Source organism: Stegostoma tigrinum, chromosome 15 (genome assembly GCF_030684315.1).
Source record: "Stegostoma tigrinum isolate sSteTig4 chromosome 15, sSteTig4.hap1, whole genome shotgun sequence".
NCBI lineage: Eukaryota > Metazoa > Chordata > Chondrichthyes > Orectolobiformes > Stegostomatidae > Stegostoma > Stegostoma tigrinum.
Window position 1 is genome coordinate 64,415,393 of NC_081368.1, and position 23,035 is coordinate 64,438,427.

The 23,035-nt window shown below is 41.3% G+C and overlaps 1 protein-coding gene across 2 annotated transcripts in view; it reads right to left on the reverse strand.

The window, feature by feature from the left end:
- Positions 1 to 316: 316 nt before the first annotated feature.
- Positions 317 to 23,035, reverse strand: part of brwd3 (bromodomain and WD repeat domain containing 3) — a 106,677-nt gene continuing 83,958 nt past the window's right edge. Inside the window, exons 34-40 of one of the 2 annotated variants that reach the window (XM_048544108.2) lie at positions 18,852 to 18,905; positions 18,089 to 18,238; positions 13,220 to 13,372; positions 12,065 to 12,336; positions 8,864 to 8,958; positions 5,366 to 5,524; positions 317 to 3,339 (exon numbers count right to left, since the gene is read on the reverse strand). In XM_048544108.2, the coding sequence (XP_048400065.2) occupies positions 2,756 to 3,339; positions 5,366 to 5,524; positions 8,864 to 8,958; positions 12,065 to 12,336; positions 13,220 to 13,372; positions 18,089 to 18,238; positions 18,852 to 18,905 (1,467 nt within the window). In that variant the 3' untranslated portion in view covers positions 317 to 2,755. Of the gene's footprint in view, positions 3,340 to 5,365; positions 5,525 to 8,863; positions 8,959 to 12,064; positions 12,337 to 13,192; positions 13,373 to 18,088; positions 18,239 to 18,851; positions 18,906 to 23,035 lie in introns of both variants that reach the window. The other variant, XM_059651500.1, reaches the window with a different exon arrangement.

Consider the following 23,035-nt stretch of genomic DNA (forward strand, 5'->3'; position numbering starts at 1 on the left):
GACCCTAGTGAATAGTGGATCTCCAAGCGATTTGTTCCCACCTCCTTAACCCCATCCACTTATGTGGTGCACTCCTGTACACCTCTAAACCAAGTATTTTGAGATCCAAGTATTTTGAGATCCATGCATTTTGAGACAGGGAGGTGGTGGAAGTAGAGACTAAGGGCGTAAAATGAGTACAACCTCATAAAACATCAGCTACAGGAAAAAAACTGAACACAACTAATGGCAGTTTTGGGGAAACAGCAAATAAGAACTCACACCGTGAACATAAGTGTAATAACTTTTATAAACAAAGAGCTTACATATTTACACTTTTTACAGTATAAAAATGGTCAACTAACTCACAGTAAATCATTGCATATCAACATTACATTTGGTCTGCCCATACGGCAAGAAAAATCCCTGAAATGCTGACTTTTTAAAATATATTTATATGGGTACATATATAAATAGAGACTGACACCAAAATTAACAATTTGGTGAAATCATGTCCCCTGAAAGTCAATTTATTGTTGCAATCTGGTCCATTTAAAAATCACCTACCTCGAGATTTTGGCTCAAATTGGCAGCAAGGACTGAAAGAATTTAATACAATGCTTATCACAGATTTGAAAAAATGTGCTGCATGATCTTATGGAGAGGAAAGATTAGATGCGCGTACACGCATATATACACACACACACACACGCAGAGTACCTTCCTACCATCAAATCTTTGGAGAATATTTAATAAGGCATTTCACTAGAGTTGCAATTCAACACTTGCTGTGAGCAATATACGTTTTAAAAATGTATTTCTTAAGACTGAACCTTTGATTGTGCAGACATAATTAGGACATTTTACCAAAAAACAAATTGATTTACAAAGATTTGTGTAATTTATACAAAATAATGAAGACATGTGCACAATGCACACATTCAGTAGAAAAATAAACAGGACTATAGATTTGTCCTGTACAACTTTAATTGCATATGTTATTGTTCCTCAAGCAACTTTAGTGAAACGCTTTGCGTGAAAAAATCATTTAAACAATTTTACAGCACCTCTGTCATGCTAATGTCATAGGCAAACCGCAGGGAAAAGCAATTCGTAGAATTTGTTAAGGTGTATTCACATACACTGATAACATTATGATTTTCTCAGAAAACCTTGTAATTATTTTCTTCCCCCTACAGAACACTAACATAACATTAATGATTCTATTTATATAAACAACTGTGTTTCATGTATCAACCTCAGTACTCAAATACATACAAACAGAAAATGATGAGTCAAATGTGGACAGAAACCAGCCATAAAATAAATAAATATGATAATGCTTTAAAGTGTACTTAGTTCATAAAAATAATTTTTAAGCATAGATTTAAATTACAAATAAAGAAAATATTTTATTTGGGGAGAATAAGACTTCAGGTTCAAGACCCTAAGCATTTCTTTACTGTCGAAAGGCATTAGTCCAATTTCCAATCCAATTCCAAAAGTTTGAACCCATATTCTGAATTTACTAACCTGGATCAATTTGGGAGGGGAGAAGAGCAAAAAAAGGAAGGGAACTAAGTAGATAGGGAGAGACAGACAGGCAGAGAAACTAGAATTGCCATGTAGGAAAAGCATACAGTGACTCAGGAATCTTTTTTGATGGAAAAGCAGTTTGAAGTCATACCCAAATTCTTAGAAAAACCATATTGGATGCCTATAAAGATTTTCTTGCTGGTTCATCTTCTAGATGCAGACATTCACTATTACAAGGTTTGCTTCCTGATAAGTGACATTAAATCAGATATGACATATTACAAAGATAAGCAAAGAAAAGCATTGTCAGCAATAAAACAATTCTTGTTGCATTTTTCTTTGCTGAAGAAGGACGGCATAGAAAATTCAGGCGTGAAAGCTGATAAAATAGCAAGTTCGTAAAAGCTAAAACACAAGACACAGATATTTTTAAATGTTGCAATGTTGAAGGGTGTAAACATTTCAAAAGCATTTCAAAATGCTTCAAAATTCATATTCCTCAACTTGTACAGAGTTAAAGCAAAACATTATCAAATATCACTCAAGTACTTATATTCAGCACATTACAAAGGCACCAATCATTATTTGCTCATTTCCATCACTGGAAGACAATATCTACCAGTGAAGTAAAATTCAACTTCAAAATAAAAACAAGTTAACACATGTAACATATATTACAATTCAATCCTGATTTTGAAAAAAAGCCAGTGCAGATCAAATAAGTCAAAAACATAATTAGTGTAAATAACATACATATTGTAAACCTTTAATAGCTGCCACTGAGAATGGAAGAACTGTGCAAAAAAAACTTGGATAGGCTTATTACTGTATGGTCAGAGGTTATGGCTAGAATTTAAACAAATTCTGTTGCGAGTTCGACATACAAAAAAAGAGGAAGATCAGGAACACTGCCCAGGTATATTCAAGGAGTCATGGTAAATAGATGGGTACTTCCTATTACATAACTGTTAGTGACTTTGTGCATCAGTGGCTTCAGAGATATCTGTTAATATATTAAGGCTACACTGCCTTTGGAGGTTGGATTCTGCAGATGGTAAGCAAGTTTGGAAGACCGAAGTGCAGTTTGACAACCAGATCAGCACCACTACAAAAACAAAGGCTCTCTTGACACCATATCCCCCCCCAACCCCATCTCATAAATTAATAAAAATTGTGCATATCATATCCCTGCAGTACAAATGTAATAAGTTCAGTTTGAAAAAGTTCTCTGCTTTTATGATTAGTGACTCCATCCCATTAAATGACTTGCCTTAGCCTTTTCTGTCATTCGTCGCATTCTTCCCGATCTTGACGTACCAAGGTTTAGACGTTCACCAGCTGGGACAAAGCCATCATCATCAGAGTCATCATTGTACAAAACCGTCCTTCTACCTTGATTTCTAGTTCTAATTGTAGAGCATTTATTCAATCGATCAACACACAATTCATCATCATCAAACCAATCATCTAATAGCTTTGCCCGTTTATATTTGTTCGCTGGTATTGAAAACCTGAAGCGTTTCCTCCTCCGCCGTCTCCTTCTTACAACCTTGCTTTTTATATTTCCTTTTCCTGTTGTCTTTCTTCTCACAGCCTTGCTGTAATCGTGATCTCCTTCAATGTGGTCTTTATCTGATCCAGGAACCGATTCTGAGCCACTTTCAGATCCACGGCCAGATTTAGCCGACGCGTCGCTACCTATGTCTTCTATCTCCCCTGTGTTTGGGTTCTCTAAGCTACTTTCCTCTGAATCACTCATTGCCTTCCTCTTTGCAGAAGTACGCATTCCATGACCATTAACTAAAGGCCCATTCGAAAATCGATCTGAAAGAAAAGGAATGTTTGCAGCTGTAACATACATAAGTACTTCGCTTTTACACTTGCCACGCTTTTTACTTTAGCTAATAATAATCTTCCAGTCTGAATCTTCTAGAGATTTTTCCTTGCATTTGGTGCAGCCAGACCAGATGCCACTGTTAAGTCTGTGAGTATCTCTTTGTAAGTAATAAATCCTTGAAACTCACTTTGAGTAGTATTATGGGCTGCTTTGGACTGGGCATTAACCCTTGAACAGATCATACAACCAAGATAAGCTATGAAACAACTTAAATCAAAACAGAAGGAGAATCTGCAGGACATCTGATTTTCTACCAGCCATTTATGTTTTTGGAAAACAAATGACTATTGTTGTAACATGTACAAGACAAATCGTGCACATGAACAGAGATATTCAAAAGAATTCCAATTAGTTCCAACTGATTATTTCTGCTTTATCAGTAGTAAAATCAGGTACAATTTACAGAGGTTTAAGTGTTCAAAAGAATAACAGAGGTGGGATGTAGCAAAGAACGCTGAACCACAGGAGTACTCAGAAAGGGTGATGAAAAATTTAGTCAAAGATTTGGGTTTTGACAGCAGGACTGGAAGATGGAGAAGATGACAAAATTGACAGAATTCCAAAGCATAAAAAAAACAAAAAACTATGGATGCTGGAAATCAGAAACAAAAGCAGGACTTTCTTAAAAATCTCAGCAGGTCTCCTGAAGGTGTTCTGAAAGGTCACCGGACCCAAAATTCTGATTTCTCCGCACAGATGTTACCAAACCTGCTGAAAATTCTAAAGCATGGTATTTTAGATGACTGAAGGAAAAATAGTCCAATGATAACGTGAACAGAGAACAAAGCCGGAAAAATAAAGTAAGTCGGATGAAGTTACAAAGTTAGACAAGTGTAAGCCCATGAAAGGATTTAAATAGAAACATACCCATTTTAATTTTGAGGCACTGGGGACCAGGGCCATATGTAGGTCAACATAATCAAGTACGAGAGTTTGGTGTGCTAAATTTAAAAGGTTGGAGGGGATGGTGTCTATCTAGCACATGTACAGAGAGTATGTTCACTTGTGGCAGAGTCTAAATCTGGGAATAAATCCAAGATGGAGAGTGTGGCTAGATTTCACAACTAGCTAATACATGGGCAGCGAAGGCAAATACCTCAACTACTTTTAAAGGGAAGTTGGATAAGTGCATGAGGGAGAAAGGAACAGAATAATATGCTAATAGTTGAGAGAAAGTAAGTGAGAGGAACTGCATGCCAAATTTGAATGCAGACATGAACAGTTCAACTAAATGGCCAGTTTCTAAGCTGTACATTCTACGTAGGAGAAAACAATAGTAATGGTAGATAAAATGCAAGCACCTGGAGGATTAGTACTGTTCTAGAAGTTGATGTTACAGGGCCTGCTTGTAAAAGGAAAATCTGTGAATGCAGAGGATCATGCACAAGAGTCACTTCCTATGTTTCACAGTCACTCTAGTTACTCTTACAGATAATCTTTCATGAACAAGGATCCAATGACGAACATCCATTAGGTAACCGTGCATTAGCTACAGCAGTTGTTATGCCAAAAATTGCAGGCGTAATCAGTCCCAGCAGCAAATACAGGAAAATAAAATGTCAAGATCATTTCATGGGCCAACATAAGGGTCAGTAAAAAGTCCCAGAAAAAATCCACATGCATTTATATCACCCAAATTAAATATTATAAAAGTGAAGTAGCAGTGAGCTGAAAAATCTGAGGATAGTTCCATGCTGCTCGAGTTGTGTCTATTGTCTCCTGCAAATTCTTATGATGTGTTTAACTCTTGGAGCAGCAATACATTAATCAAAGTCTCAGTTGGGATGCCTGTGTTAAATGGCAACATTAATCACAAGTGCTAATCAGTTAATACAAGTATAGAGGAATAAGCAGATCAAAAAACAAACAAACATTCTCATTTTCAACCATCACAATTAAGCACTTACATACTTGGCAACAAGCTGAACTACTAGACACGTTTATTTGTATTACCTTGTCCTGCAGGGATAGAGGCATTTCCAGTTACTCTGGTAGATCCAGGCACTGAAGCAATTCCAATCCTATTCTGCACTTCACATTCAGGGAATGGCAATAGCTGCTGATTCTCAACTTCATCATTCAACGGTACTGGACGAGCTTCTGTTTCCAAAACTAGAAAATTAAATTTAATCAGTTTAAAAGTATAAATCAATAAACCTGGCTTCAGTGAGGAAGAGAAAGGAAATCATTTTAAAAATCTAAATTTGTCTTGCAATTCCTGTGAGAGATGCACATAACTCAGTTCAGAAATCTCACGCACAGAAAATAATGGCTGCACACAATGATGAGACATGAGAATAACGTCCAACTTCACTACTGCGCTTACCTAAAAGAGTAAACATCTTCAGAAAAGAACAAAAACATGCAAGAGATTTTTAAAAAAAAACAAAAAGCAGCTAATGTACTTTCAGTTGGTTGGTAAAATGCAATTGCCTCTGGACGAATTTTCACTATCTCTGAAGACTGACCTGCTCTCTAGTTCCTTGACATGATAACACTACTTGTGCAGAGCACACGAGGTTAAAATAAGAGTTGATGCCTTACTCTAGCATGCAATCAAACCTTTCATTCATTCGCACTGTACTAGTGTTACAGGCAGGGTCAGCATTTTTTGCTCATCCCTAGTTGTCACGAGCATCATGTGGACAAGGTGCCTTTTTCACTTAATGAAGTGAGTGCTGCGAAGAAACTCCCTTAGCTCTGTCAAACAGATATTTAGGATTTGGATTCAGAGAAAAAGCAAAAGAAAAAAAACAATAAATTTTCAAGTCTTAAAAAAGCACAACACTGCAGATGCTGAAAATCTGAAAAATACTACAATAGTTGTATGCTATTTCTGAAGACAGTCAAGTGTACAGAATATAACCCTAACATCACAATCAAATATAGTCAGTCAATCAAAAAGATAGCTGGCAGGTTTCCTTCCCCACAGGGCATGAGTAAATCAATTGGGTTCCTACGATATTACAACAGGATTGTGCAATAAATGATACTACCTTGCAACTGAGAAACGTTTCACATTAAGGTATTGGCAAAGATCTGTAACTTGGGTTTTGGATGAGGCTGTTGACTTGCTCGCTGAGCTGTCTTGTTTTTGTTCAGGTGTTTCGTCACCACGCTTTGTGACATCAGTGGAGCCTCCAATGAAGTGATGTGATTCTACTTCACTTGGAATTTATACTTGTCTGATCTGATATAGTGAGTACTGTCATTTCCAGATTTGATCTGTATGGGTTTATATGTGGGGTCCAATTCTATACGTTTGTTGATTGAAGTAGTGGTGGAGAACCTTGCCTGTAGGAATTCCCGTGCATGTGTTTGGCTTGGGCTACAATGGTTACTTTGTCACAATTAAACTGATGGCCTTTGTTGTCTCAATGTACAGATGTTAAGGAGAGTTCATCGTACTGTTTTGCTGCAAGCTGATGTTCATGCATTCTGATGGTCAGTTTCCTTCCTGTCTGTCCGATGTAATGTTTGTGGTAGTCGTTGTGTGGTATTTTGTAAACGACGTTCATTCTGCATGTTGTGAGAATGGGGTCTTTAATCCTTGTAAGTGTTCGTTGTAGAGTGGCCATGGGCTTGTGGGCCATCATGATTCCTAGTCGTCTTAAAGAGTCTTGCTATCAGTTCTGTGATAATGGGAATTGCAGATGCTGGAGAATCCAAGATAACAAAGTGTGGAGCTGGATGAACACAGCAGGCCAAGCAGCATCTCAGGAGCACAAAAGCTGATGTTTCGGGCCTAGACCCTTCTTCAGAGATCTCTGATGAAGGATCTAGGCCCGAAATGTCAGCTTTTGTGCTCCTGAGATGCCGCTTGGCCTGCTGTGTTCATCCAGCTCCACACTTTGTTATCTTGTTATCAGTTCTGATATGTTTACCACACTTTCCTACATCAGGAACACATTGGAAAATCAACTAGCAGCAAATGGCACGATGAACACTCCTTAACATCTGTGTATTCAGGCAATTAAGGCCATCAGTTTAACTGGGACAAAGTAACCACAGTAGCCCAAGCCAAACATAGACTCGCATGAGAATTCCTACAGGCAAGGTTCTCCACCCGTAATTCAATCAACAAACATAGAATTAGACGTCATATATAAACCCATACAGATCAAATTCAGAAATGACAGTACTCAATAAACCAGTCTGGACAATATAAATTCCAAGCTGAGTAGAATAACAGTTTCATCGGAGACTCCACTGATGATGTCACAAAGTGTAGTGACAAAACATCCGAACAAAAACATGCCAACAACCTCATGTTCCACATTAGCTGTTATTGAAGACAAATTTATCCTTTAATCAAAGTTAAAGGAAAGAAAAGAGGCCTCAAAGACAACTAAATGCCGGTCTTTCAGATGATTATAATAAAACAACAGGGAAAGCTACTTGTGATAATGGGAACTGCAGATGCTGGAGAATCCAAGATAATAAAATGTGAGGCTGGATGAACACAGCAGGCCAAGCAGCATCTCAGGAGCACAAAAGCTGACGTTTCAGGCCTAGACCCTTCATCAGATGGCCCGAAACGTCAGCTTTTGTGCTCCCGAGATGCTGCTGGGCCTGCTGTGTTCATCCAGCCTCACATTTTATTATCAGGGAAAGCTACTTGATCAGTTTTCTGCAGAAAACAAGACAGCGTATTGCTTCCAAAGAGCAAAAGCGTAACTTTTGTTTCATTGCATAATTGAAAACTCACAAAGGGTTATAAAACTTACTGCAACTGAAATTTACTGGGAAATAATGGCACATTCATAATTCTTTTCGCCCATGAATTTACGTCTCACCTCTAAAAGCACCAGGTTCACTTTTGAACTACGCAGTTTAATTTCCCTGTATGACTTAGCTGCAAGCACTTACTGAATTTCTTTAACCAAATTTAATTTATTTATATTCTTCCTCGTTCTACTCCACTTTAATTAACATTCAGTTACACGGTGCTAGTCCCTTCGAATTTTTAAAGTTTATGCTCCAGTTTTGAGATCCCACTTCTACCTCTTAGCCCTGCACATCAGTGCAGTATTTAAAAGTTGGAAGAACAAAGTCACCACAAACTTAAACTCCCATTCATTGAGTTGCTATTAATTCATAATGTTCATGGTTGGGTTTGCCCAAAAACAAATGTTCTCTTATAAAAGTATACATATTAAAAAGGTAGAGGTAAAGTCACCATAGATCCATAGGTTGCTCTCTCAATAGACAGAAATGATTGGTAATGGTTTAACCTGCGGGTCACCACACTTCACGTGAGGCGAGAGGCTGACAAGGCAGGATGACTTTCAATATAACCTCAGCTGGTGTGGGAATAGAAGCCGTGCTGTTGGCATTGCTCTCCATCACAAACCAGCTTTCTAACCAACTTAGCTAACTAAATCCATGTACGAATCAATCACATGGTGATTGTAAACTAAATTACAACTCTGAGCAAATTCAAACTCTCACCTGGAGTTGTTCTTGATGTAATAGTTCTAACTGAACAAGACGGTGTGACATTCAAGTCTTCCTTAGGTGGAGTGTTTGTTAGTTCACGCACTAGGCTAAAAGACATGAAACCAGAATAGTAAAAATCTTTATACTTTTCTTTTATGATATGAGCCTGAAGTGCAACTATCAATTGCTTTCAATGTTGCAACAAAACAGTGAAAACATTTAACTGAGTGCTTTATATCTGATATCAATCCAAAATAACAAGTGGTGTGACAGTAAGGCTGGAAAATTACAGCACAGAGTTTATATCAACAGAATTAAATTGCCACTGAAGAAAAGTCTGGAAATTTATTAATGCTCAGTACTTGACCCCTAGAGTAACGAGGGATTGCCCTACTTTCAGAGATGCTATGTTTTGATCAGACTCTAAACAGAGGCCTTATCTGCTTTCCTGTTGTTGCTTGTGGAGGTTGCTATGTCACAAAAACTGCAGAATTTCTTCTTTGACAAGTTAAAGAGTACTGCGCTGATGTAAAGTTCTTTTTCCAGTGCACTCAACGGGACACTGGTGTGGTTGGCAGGCCAGCATTTACTGCCCAGCCTTAGACACCCTTGAGAAGTTGATGGTGAGCTGCCTTCTTGAATCAGTGAGGTCCACAATCAGAGTTGAGATTAAATGTCCTTGGGGAGAGAATTCCAGGATTTTGACTCAGTGACAACAAAGGATGGTGAATGCTTCAGAGGGCAACTTTCAGGTGGTGGTATTCCCATGAATCTGTTGTCCTTATCCTTCTAGATGGATGTGGTCATAAGTTTCAAAAAGGTGCTCAGGATATCTGGCAAATTCCTGCAGTGCATCTTGTAGATAGTACACACTGCTGGTACTGAGCGCCACCAGTAGAGGCAGTGGTTTTTGTGGATGTGGTTCAAATCTAGTGGGTTTTGTCCCTAATGCTGTCAAGCCTAACTGAGTGTTGTTGGTGTTGCACTCATTCAGGAAAGTGGGGAGTATTCCTGACTTGTGCATTATTGAGGATAGACAGGGTACAGGGAGTCAGGCGGTGATTTATTCACCACAATATTTCCAGCCTCTGGCCTGCTCTTGTAGCCCCTGTTTTTATGTGGCGAATCCATTGAATTTCTGGTCAACAGTAATCTCCAGGATATTGACAATGAAGGAGTCAGTGATGTTAACACCATTAACAACGGAAAAGCTGATAGTTAGATTCTCTCTTATTAGAGATGGTCACTGCCTGGCATTTGTGTAATTGGAATGTTACTTGCCACTTTTCAGCCAAGTCTGCGTTTTGCCTAGGTCCTGCTGCATTTGAGCTTCAGTATCTGAAAAGCTGTAAATGGTGCTGAACATTGTGCAATTGATGGCAAACGTCCCCATTTCTGATATTATTACGAGGGAAGGTCATTGATGAAACAGCTCAAGATGGTTGAGTCTAACACACAATCCTGAGGGTGTCATGCAGAGATGCCCTGGAGCTGAAATGACTAACAACCACCATCATCTTTGTGTGTGTCAGGTGTGACTCCAGGCAGTTAATAATTTGCCCTTGATAGCCAATTCTAGTTTGGCTAGGGTTCTTTCATATGACTATCAAATGTAGCCTTGATGTCAAGATCTCACCTCTGAAATGTAGCTCTTTTGTTCATGTTTGAATCAAGACTGCAGTGGAGTCAGGATCTGAATGGCCCTGGTGGAACTGAAACTGTGAGTCACTGAGTAAGTTGTTGGCTGAAGACTGATATCTACGATATTGGAGACCACCGGAGAAAGCCAAGATGGATCATCCACTCAGCACTTATGGCTGTGAATGCTTCAGTCTCATCTTTTGGGCTAATTTGTTGGTCTATTCCAACAATGAGGTTGGGGATATTTATGAAGTCTCCTCCTCCAGCAAGCTGATTAGTATCCACCAACTTTCACAGCTGAATGTGGCAGGATTGCAGAGCTTAGATGTGATCTGTTAGTCGCGGGATCACTTAGCTCTGCCTAACATTTGCTGCATATGCTATTTGACATGTAAGATAGTTTGTTTAAGAGCTTCACCAGATTAACATCTTATTTTTAGGTATGTCTGGTGCTGTTCTTAGCATACCCCTCCCTGCACTCTCCCTTGAAACAGGACTCTTTGGATTAATGTTCAAATGAGGGTATGCCGGGTCATGATGTTGCAGACTGTGAAGTACAATACTGCTGCTGTTGATAACCCACAGTGCCTTACAGATGCCGCGTCTTGAATTTTTGGATTTGTTCTCAGTCTAGTCCATTTAGCACGACAGTGCCACAGAACACAATAAAAGGATATTCTCAACGTGAAAGCAGGGCTTTGGCTCCGCAGGGACTTTAAGACATCCAGTGCTGGTGAAAAGTGCTACATAAATGCAGTTCTTCGTTTTTTTGTTTCATAAACAAGTCTTTCAACTTCTCTCATTTTATGTGGAAGCCTCTACAAATAAGTAATCACCCAAAACCTGGAAGATGTGGCCAGAAGTCACACGTCACCAGGTTATAGTCCAACAGGGTTATTTGAAATCACAAACTGTTGGATCGCTGATCAACCCAGGTCCAATACAGGCACCTCCAAATCTTGGAAGATGTGGGCTGAGTTTAAACAGCTTCATCACCAGCTGATTTTTAGCTTGCAAATGAAATGCAGAAACTTTGACCGAAGTTTTAAATTATTGGTTCCAGACACAATACTAGTCACCATGGCTTTTAATCTCAGTATCGTACAACCCCCTTGTATATCAATCAGAATTTGATGAAGGCTTTTTATTATATCATTACTCCTTTTGATTCCCAATTCAAAATCTCTCACTTGAGGAAAACTTCATGTCTAAAAAGCTACACATATATTCCAAAATGTGAGGTATTACGTAGCTCTGAAAATCAAACATTATCTTTTCTCAGCTGATATGCAACTTATTTGGATGTGGACCTAAGTTCACTGACAAATAGATCTGGAATTGCATGATTTAGCAATAAAAGTCAGCTAAAACGCTGTGGGCATTGCTTTCTGCTGACTGTTGTTAGACAGAAGCAGGAGAATGTTATCCATCAGAAAAAAAAAGCAAATCAATTATTCTTCTTTAACTATATACTATATCTAATCACAAAGATTCTCCTGTCTATTTCAGGAAATATGCACTTGCCATGATATAACACTCTCATAGGAACTAGGCACAAACACACTGTTTTACCTGGATGCTCTGCTACTGCAACCGGAACCACTACCAGACTGAGAGCTGCTCCTGCTTCCGGACCGAGAACTGCTTCTGCTGCTGGACCGAGAACTGCTCGTGCTGCTGCTGCTGCTGCTGCTACTACTGCTGCTGCTGCTTTTGAATCTCTTTCTATACTTCTGTCGTGGTTTATTCTTTTTTTGGCACTTCAAGGCAGACTTATAGTCTGAAATTATTTTTTTAATTTGTGTTTCAAATAAGGCAGACAACCTGAGTGTCATGCTGTATATCTGTAACCACAAACAAATATATCAAAGTTAACATTTGTCATGCTTTATTATTGTTAGAGCAAAGTCAAAATTTTGCCGGCTGCACCCAACACCATTTTCTACTGAATTTCAAATATGCAAGTAAGAAGTCTAAGTAGTGCACTGAGACTCATGTTTACTCTCCCTTGAACAACTTGCTAGTGCAAGTCAAATCTGTTGCAGGGCTGATTGTCCATATAACAGCAACGCAATAAAACTAGATAATAAAATGTGAGGCTGGATGAACACAGCAGGCCAAGCAGCATCTCAGGAGCACAAAAGCTGACGTTTCGGGCCTAGACCCTTCATCAGAGAGCTCTCTGATGAAGGGTCTAGGCCCGAAACGTCAGCTTTTGTGCTCCTGAGATGCTGCTTGGCCTGCTGTGTTCATCCAGCCTCACATTTTATTATCTTGGAATCTCCAGCATCTGCAGCTCCCATTATCTCTGATGCAATAAAACTAGACTTACTTCATAAAATGACAGGACCAGAAAATATTTTGGTTGGTTGCAGATACTTAAATTCAGAGGTAGCAATGTTACTATTGTTTCCCATTACCCTCTTTGGCGGTTGGCCAACTCAAATTTATATAAGTAGATTGCTCAACAGATGTTTTCTGATTTAATTCCCATTATATTAGTTTTACACAACAACTTATCAACTTGTTAAAATATTCCACCAACAAAGCATAAATCTGGTCAATATTGAAATTGGAACTTCAACCATTTACCTTCATCACAAAACAAACGTTTAAAATGTCCCTCGGTGTTAACATTTTTTGATAAAATGTCTCCCAATGAGGAGCAGGTCAACTGTAAATCAAACGTCTTACACAAACCTTTCTAAAAGAAAGTATTCCTTTTACCCTTGATTTCTTGTTGGGTGTGTAGGCTTTGGCGTTGCTGAATATTAAACGAACATCCTTGCAGAACTCCAGAGGGGTTTCATAATTTCCTTCTTCTAGTGTTTCTTTCACAGTGTTGAAGTCCATTGGAACATCGATGATGTCCCGATAGTCCTAAAAACGGAACAAACACATACTGCAGTTGACAGGTGGAAATATTTGCATCAAATAAGAACAATATGTTCCTGGTACAGATTTTCTCCTCAAATTCAACAAAAAAAAAATCAAACTTCAAGAACCCATTTTCTCCAAAATCAATTCTGACCAAATCAGTTTTAATAAATTAAGTCCAATGGAATTATGGGTATAGCCGTACTATAGGCAGTCATATCCTTCACCAAACTCAAAGTGACTCCTCAAGAAGCCTGTTACTTTGTTTTATAACAAACTCTGCCTTAACATTCAATCTGGGCTTTAATATGAATAAAAAGGTGAAAGTCACCTATTGTTAGCAAATCCCCTGGTGCTGAAGCTTTACTGCCTGAACCCATTAAGTATTAAGAACCATACTCCTGCAGCATCTGCATGAATTTCTCTTGCCCCTGCTCCAAGTTGAGGATAGTGTCCAGGTATATAGGGTTCAAAAGATCGCAATCCTGTGCAAGACAGGCTACTGCAGCAATTGGAATAGCTATCAAGGTATCTTATTGCAGAGCACATTGTAAAAGTATTGCCTGTGTTAATCCCATCAGATTGCAAATCCTGGCTGAAAATAACTACCACGAATCCCAGTCTGACTTCAAAACAGGAAGCTGTACAATTGACGCGACCTCCTCAATCCAGTGACTGCCTGGCATTTGTCATGGCTGAAGGCAGTTATTACCTACTGCCTACATCATTCTCACCAAGTCAGTTGACCAAATGAACAGGAGTTCACTTAAGCTGCCTGGCACCCGAGACAAGAAAAAGTGACAAGCCCTCTTCAGAGAAGGAAGGCGGAGTAGGTAGTATGGCACAGTGACCTCTACATTGCCAAGGCCAAACGCCAACTCTCCAACAACACCTCCTACCGCCCCCTTGATCTTGACCCCAACCCCGAGCACCAAACCATCATCTCCAACACCATCCATGACCTCATCACCTCAGGGGACCTCCCACCCACAGCCTCCAACCTCATTGTTCTCCAACCCCACACGACCCGTTTTTATATCCTTCCCAAAATCCACAAACCTGCCTGCCCTGGTCGACCCATTGTCTCAGCCTGTTCCTGCCCCACCGAACTCATCTCCACCTATCTGGACACCATTTTCTCCACTTTCGTCCAGGAACTCCCTAACTATGTCTGTGACACCACCCATGCCCTCCACCTCCTCCAGGACTTCCAATTCCCTGGCCCCCAACACCTCATTTTCACCATGGACGTCCAGTCCCTATACACCTGTATTCCTCATGCAGATGGCCTCAAGGACCGCCGCTTCTTCCTTTCCTGCAGGCCCGACCAATCCCACTCCACCGACACCCTCATCCACCTAGCCGAACTCGTCCTCAACCTCAACAACTTCTCTTTCAATTCCTCCCACTTTCTACAGACAAAGGAAGTTGCCATGGGTACCCACATGGGCCCAAGCTATGCCTGCCTATTTGTAGGTTACGTGGAACCATCCCTCTTCTGCACCTACACAGGCCCCAAACCCCACTTCTTCCTCCGTTACATTGATGACTGTATCGGCGCCGCCTCTTGCTCCCCAGAGGAGCTCGAACAGTTCATCCACTTCACCAACACCTTCCACCCCAACCTCAAGATCACCTGGGCCATCTCCAACACATCCCTCACCTTCCTGGACCTCTCAGTCTCTATCTCAGGTAACCAGCTAGAAACTGATGTCCATTTCAAGCCCACTGACTCCCACAGCTACCTAGAATACACCTCCTCCCACTCACCCTCCTGCAAAAATTCCATCACCTATTCCAAATTCCTCCACCTCCGCCGCATCTGTTCCCAGGATGAGGCATTCCACTCCCGCGCATCCCAGATGTCCACGTTCTTCCAGGACCGCAACTTTCCCCCTACAGTGGTCAAGAACGCCCTTGACCGCGTCTCCCGCATTTCCCACAACACATCCCTCACACCCCGCCCCCGCCACAACCGCCCCAGAGGATGCCCCTCATTCTCACATACCACCCCACCAACCTCCGGATACAACGCATCATCCTCCAACGCTTCCGCCATCTACAATCCGACCCCACCACCTAAGCCATTTTTCCATCCCCACCCTTGTCTGCCTTCCGGAGAGACCTCTCTCTCCGCGACTCCCTTGTCCGCTCCACACTCCCCTCCAACCCCACCACACCCGGCACCTTCCCCTGCAACCACACCTCCTCCCTCACCCCATCCCAGGCCCCAAGATGATATTCCATATCAAGCAGATGCTCACCTGCACATCTGTCAATGTGGTATATTGTATTCATTGTACCTGGTGTGGCTTCCTCTACATTGGGGAAACCAAGCGGAGGCTTGGGGACCGCTTTGCAGAACACCTCCGCTCGGTCAGCAACAAACAACAGCACCTCCCAGTCACAAACCATTTTAAATCCCCCTCCCATTCCTCAGACGACATGTCCATCATGGGCCTCCTGCAGTGCCACAATGATGCCACCCGAAGGTTGCAGGAACAGCAACTCATATTCCGCTTGGGAACCCTGCAGCCCAATGGTATCAATGTGGACTCCACAGGCTTCAAAATCTCCCCTTCCCCCACTGCATCACAAAACCATCCCAGCTCGACCCCTCCCCCCACTGCATCCCAAAACCAGCCCAGCCTGTCTCCGCTTCCCTAGCCTGTTCTTCCTCTCACCCGTCCCTTCCTCACACCTCAAGCCACACCTCCATTTCCTACCTACCACCTCAACCCACCTCCTTGACCTGTCCGTCTTCCCTGGACTGACCAATCCCCTCCCTACCTCCTCACCTATACTCTCCTCTCTACCTATCTTCTTTTCTCTCCATCTTCAGTCTGCCTCCCCCTCTCTCCCTATTTATTGTAGTTCCCTCTCCCCATCCCCCTCTCTGAAGGGTCTAGGCCCGAAACGTCAGCTTTTGTGCTCCTGAGATGCTGCTGGGCCTGCTGTGTTCATCCAGCTCCACACTTTGTTATCTAGCCCTCTTCAGAGAATTGGTTTATCCCAAATGATTCTACATTCGCATTCTATGTGGAGGAACACCTCCAGAGGCAAACGGACAGGCATTGTTATGCCTGTAAGGAGTCTGCTTTCGCCATCAGCATCAAAATGCCATGGTCCAGGATGCTGTTTATAACATGTCAATGCAATGACAGAACATAATGCTCAATGTTATTGATAACTTTGCATTTCCAGTCTAAAATCTGGTACTTGAGGCTGATACAATCCAGGACAAAGCAGCTCATTTTATTGGCACCACATTCACAAACATTTACTCTCCCTATTACAGAGGCTCAGTAGTAGCAGGGTGTCCTACCTACAAGATACACTGCAGAAATTCACCAAGGTTCCTCAGGTAGCATCTTCCAAACCTCCGACTGCATCAATTCAGAAAGACAAGGCAGCAGGTACATTGGAGCATCACAAATGTATCCACTGTAGTTACTCACCATCTTGAATTGGGAAAAGATCACCATTCCTTTCCGATTACTGAGGTAAAAATTTTGGAACACCTTCCCTCAAGGCACTGTGGTCTGTGTACACCAATTAGACTGCAGCAGTTCAAAATGGCATCTCATCACCACCTTCTGAAGGGCAGTTAAGCAATACATGCTGGTCCAGCCATCAATGGCCACATCCCATGAATAAGAAAAATGCCAACTCCACTTAGCATACACTCATTAATATTGGTTTGGGCACATTTATTGACTGATAACACTGCAAATCCACATGGACCTTTGTATGTGGAAGTAGCTACTCCATTACAGCCTTCCTGGTCCAAGGCCACACCTCCAAAAAAAAAGACATGTGAAAGTGAAATATGAAGATAGCAGAAACTAACAGTGTAAACTTAAGATAACTACTGACAGCTGTAAACTTTGGCAGCTGACTGTTCAGGGGACATTAGAAAGAATGAGCAAGGAAAACCCAGCTGACCAAGAGGGTGTTGAGAAAAACTGAGGCCAGTGAATATTGCACCTTGTCTGCTCACTGTCTCCCACTGCAGCTGATGCATTGACACTGCCATGCCAGAGTGTGGCTACTGAACCACACTAGGCCATACTACACATAAGAATTACCACCAAAGCACAAGCATTTTCTGAGAGAAAAGGCGGTCACAAAATGGGCGGCTTTTGCTGCAACTACACTATCCAAATCTAGAGTCACACCACCCAAACACAAAGCCAAATAAGCAAGCGTTCCTAGAAGAGTGCAGCATTTTACTGTGCTTTAAAATCCACTCTGATCTTAATACTCAAAACAGGTTTAAGATCAACATGAAGTTACAATTGCTTCATAACAATCCTAACATTGCTGAGTAGCCAACTTAAAATAAGACATGAAATAGCTGTACAACATCTGCTGTCATGCTTAATTTCAATTCGCAGGACTGCCCACTTACTATATTGTAATATTTTACCATTCATTAGGAAGGAGTTTAATTTACCTGATTAGGATTATATGTTCATTATATTGTTCATTATTCTATTAAATGCTTTTAACAAAATCTGAAGTTTTAAAAACACAATAGATCTCCTTTGCAAATATTAATACAGGTGCCCTGCTTCATAAGTAAGATTATCCCATGTTAAAAGAAAGTCAAGGTACAGGACATTCCCGAGTGCTCCAAACACATCTTAAAGCAGAAACCTAATAAAGAAAGTTAATGCAAATTTTAAAACTGTAATGATTTGCAAAAACACCACATACAGGATATGCAAAGAGATCCACTGGCTGTCTAAAAGGTTCAGAGTCCTCACACTGGAACATGAGGTTCAGAAACTCTCTGCATTGCTCTTTCCAGGCATTAACATCAATACTGAGCGCTGGCCATCTGTTCAACTGCCTTGGGAGCCGATGCTGAGGTAAAAAGAGAAGAAATATGCTCAGTTAAAGGCAATTTTGTTTGGGCAGAGGAGGCATGAGAGCAGAAGAGGTAGAGGACGAGATGAGGGAGGGAGATTAGATTGTACTTTAATGATAAACTATTAAACCAATTAGCATGGTATTGTTTTTTACAAATGGAATATCCTTGGAAATTCCAGTAGTGTTGTGTCTACATTTGGAACCTAGCTTTCCCAGTTTTTGACAGAAGGCAGTGACACGTAATCTCTCACAGAGTAAGGGAACAAAGGAGCAGCATGTACAAATAATTAAACAGCCCTGGCCACATGGAACTGCTCTTTTTTTTAAAACAGTTATCAGGAGTAATAAAGTCTACATTTATCAACCTTTCACATCAGTTTGGACGCTACATTCAAAGGAAGAATGGTTGAGAATTTTTAAAGCAAAATTATGAAGATTAAGATAAACTGAAAATTTTTAGCTGTAACTACATTACAAGAAAAGGGTACAACTTATTATATGGAATAATAGGCAAAAAAATTGTACACTGCCATGACAGGAAAATCAACACAATGAAACAGTGCAATAGCAAATGAAATTTTTGACAGGTATGCACTTTTATACTCACTATTGTGTCAGAGGAGGTTCCTGGAGCATCAGAATCTAGTTCTGCAGCTATTTCCTAGATTTATTTGAAAGTAAGTTAAAAAATTAACAAAGTGGATCTAAAGGAAGCTTTTAATTAAACTGGCTTATATTGCAGATTAAGTTTACTCAGGCAGCAAGTACTGCTTGCAGCTTTTGCGAAATATTCTTCTATCCTATAACAATAATGTCTGTACAAAGGCAAATTTGTTTAGCAAATTTTGTGTATTATACATGACTGCACAAACACCTTAGGAGTTCAGGTAGACCATATGGCCCTTTCAAGCCTTCCCACATAATCAATAAAATAGAGGCTGATGCTGATCTCAATTCAACTATCCTGTCGTCCTCTCATAACCCTGAACGTCCTTGTGTAGAAAAAAACTCAAATTTGGCCTTGAATAAATGTCTACTGTGCGAAATGGATTGGACACGGCTGAGGGCCCTAACAACCACTGTGGTGGGAAATCCTTGGTTGAGGAAAAATGTGGCCAAAGCATCTGCTTTTTTGTTGTTTACACACCACACATCCCAGGTTTTGCCGTCACATGGGCTGCATTCATTACAGTCAGCCCATTTTCACCCACTGATGGCCCCCATTAGCAGTTTTAATTTCTCCCCAACTCACCATCATGCATTCTTTTGTCTGCTTAACTGCTGTTTTTTCTCTATATCTGGGCTCCAGCTTCACCTATTCACTTTTTTCTCCTCCCTCTCCTGCCCCATCCTGGTTTTCAGCATAAATATCACGTTTGCTAAACTAAAACCAGTTCTGACAAAAAAGGTCACTGAACACAAAGTGTTGACTCTACTTCCTCTCCACATGGGCTGCCAGGCCTACTGGAAATACCCTACATTGCCTGTTTTCTTAATCTATCTATACTTGTATCTTGACTCTAACGCCTCTTGATAATTTATTCTCCTGCCTAACTAGGCGCTCTCAGCAAATTCATCTATCATACACCAGTCTAGAACATTGATTATAGTGTGCACATACATACAGGGACAGGAATGGTTGTTGCAGGTTCTGGAATTTAGATGTTTCAGTAAGAACAGAGAAGATGGTAAAAGCGGCGGGGGGGAGGTGTGGCATTATTGGTCAAGGACAGTATTACAGTTGCAGAAAGGATGTTTGGGGACTCGTCAACTGAGGTAGTATGGGCTGAGGTTAGAAACAGGAAAGGTCACCCTGTTGGGAGTTTTCTATAGGCCTCCGAATAGTTCCAGATGTGTAGAGGAAAGGATAGTAAAGATGATTCTCGATAGGAATGAAAGAGGCAGGGTAGTTGTCACGGGGGACTTCAACTTTCCAAATATTGACTGGGAACACTATAGTATTCAAACTATAGATGGGTCAGTTTTTGTCCAGTGGGTGCAGGAGGGCTTCCTGACACAGAATGTAGATAGGTCAAAAGGGGTGAAGCCACATTAGATTTGGTACTGGGTAATGAGCTTGGCCAGGTGTTAGATTTGGAAGTAGGTGAGCACTTTGGTGATAGCGATCACAATTCTGTTGTTTACTTTAGTGATGGAAAGGGATAGGTGTATACCACTGGACAAGAGTTATAGCTGGGGGAAAGGCAATTACGATGAGATTAGGCAAGATTTAGGAAGCATAGGATGGGGAAGGAAACTGCAGGGGATGGGCACATTAGAAATGTGGAGCTGAATCAAGGAAAAGCTCCTGTGTGTCCTAGGTAAGTATGTACCTGTCAGGCAGGGAGGAAGCTGTAGAGCGCGGGAGCCGTGGTTTACGAAGGAAGTAGAATCTCTGGTCAAGAGGAAGAAGGCGGCTTATGTTAGGATGAGACATGAAGGCTCAGTTAGGGTGCTTGAAGGCTACGAGGTAGCCAGGAAAGACCGAAAGAGAGAGCTCAGAAGAGCCAGGAGGAGACATGAGAAGTTGTTGGAGGATAGGATCAGGGTAAACCCGAAGGCTTTCTGTAGGTATTTAAGGAATAAAAGAATGACGAAAGTAAGATTAGGGCCAATCAAAGATAGTAGCGGGAAGTTGTGTGTGGAGTCAGAGGAGATAGGGGAAGCACTAAATAAATATTTTTCAACAGTATTCACTCTAGAAAACTACAATGTCGATGAGGAGAATACTGAGATACAGGCTACTAGACTAGGTGGGATTGAGGTTCACACGGAAAAGGTATTAGAAATCCTACTGAGTGTGAAGACAGACAAGTCCCCTGGGCCGGATGGGATTTATCCTAGGATCCTCTGGGAAGCCAGGGTGGAGATTGCCGAGCCTTTGGCACTGATCTTTAACTTGTCGTTGTCTACAGGAATAGTGCCAGATGACTGGAGGATAGCAAATATGGTTCCAATGTTCAAGAAGGGGAGTAGAGACAAGCCTGGTAATTATTAGACCAGTGAGCCTTACTTCGGTTGTTGGTAAAGTGTTGGAAAAGGTTATAAGAGATAGGATTTATCATCATCTAGAAAAGAATAAATTGATTAGGGATAGTCAGCACGGTTTTGTGAAGGGTCGGTCGTGCCTCACAAACCTTATCGAGTTCTTTGAGAAGGTGACCAAACAGGTAGATGAGAGTAAACCGGTTGATGTGTAGTATATGGATTTCAGCAAGGCGTTTGATAAGGTTCCCCACAGTCAGCTATTGTACAAAATGCGGAGGAATGGGATTGTGGGAGATATAGCAGTTTGGATCAGAAATTGGCTTGCTGAAAGAAGACAGAGGGTGGTAGTTGATGGGAAATGTTCATCCTGGAGACCAGTTACTAGTGGTGTACCGCAAGGGTCGGTGTTGGGTCCACTGCTGTTTGTCATTTTTATAAATGACCTGGATGAGGGCGTAGAAGGATGGGTTAGTAAATTTGCAGACGACACTAAGGTCGGTGGAGTTGTGGATAGTGACAAAGGATGTTGTAGGTTACAGAGAGGCATAGATAAGCTGCAGAGCTGGGCTGGGAGATGGCAAATGCAACTTAATGCGGACAAGTGTGAGGTGATGCACTTTGGTAGGAGTAACCGGAAGGCAAAGTACTGGGCTAATGGTAAGATCCTTGGTAGTGTAGATGAGCAGAGATATCTCGGTGTCCATGTACACAGATCCTTGAAAGTTAACAGCCCTGTCAACCTGGGTGGCAAGAAGGCATACAGTGTTTTAGCTTTTATTAACAGAGGGATCAAGTTCCGGAACCAAGAGGTTATGCTGCAGCTGTACAAAACTCTGGTGCGGCCGCACTTGGGAGTATTGCGTACAGTTCTGGTCACCGCATTATAAGGAGGATGTGGAAGCTTCAGAAAGGGTGCAGAAGAGATTTACTAGGATGTTGCCTGGTATGGAGGGAAGGTCTTACGAGGAAAGGCTGAGGGACTTGAGGGTGTTTTCGTTAGAGAGAAGGTGGTTGAGAGGTGACTTAATTGAGACATATAAAATAATCAGAGGGTTAGACAGGGTGGATAGGGAGAGTCTTTTTCCTAGGATGGTGACGGCAAGCACGAGGGGGCATAGCTTTAAATTGAGGGGTGAAAGACATAGGACAGATGTCAGAGGTAGTTTCTTTACTCAGAGAGTAGTAAGGGAATGGAACACTTTGCCTGCAATGGTAGTAGATTCGTCAACTTTCAGTACATTTAAGTCATCATTGGACAAGCATATGGACGTACATGGAATAGTGTAGGTTCGATGGGTTTCAGATCGGTATGACAGGTAGGCACAACATCGAGGACCGAAGGGCCTGTACTGTACTGTAATGTTCTATGTTCTATACTGAAGGCCCCAATACCAATCCCTCAGAAAACTCACTAGTTATAGCTGCCAACCTAAAAACAACCCACTTATCTCTGCTTTTGGTTAGATATTCTTCCTGTGGAGGACAATTATGCAACACAGTTAACTTCACATATCAGCGAAGGTTTGGAGCCTTTTCTTCGACGGAAGAGAAAATGAGTGACTTAACCGAGTTTTGAGGTGATGAAAAGCTTTGATAGAGTAGATAATCTCTTTGGTGAGCAAATCAATACCTACAAGTCATACAGACTTAGAGGGGAGAAGGAGTAATGTCTTTTGCACTGGGTTGTTGGAATCCAGTATGCTCGACCTAACAGAAGAAATGGTGGAATCTGATTCCATAATCAATGTAAAAACTGGGACTTAGACAGTTATTTGAGGATGAGAAACTGTCATTGATCTATAA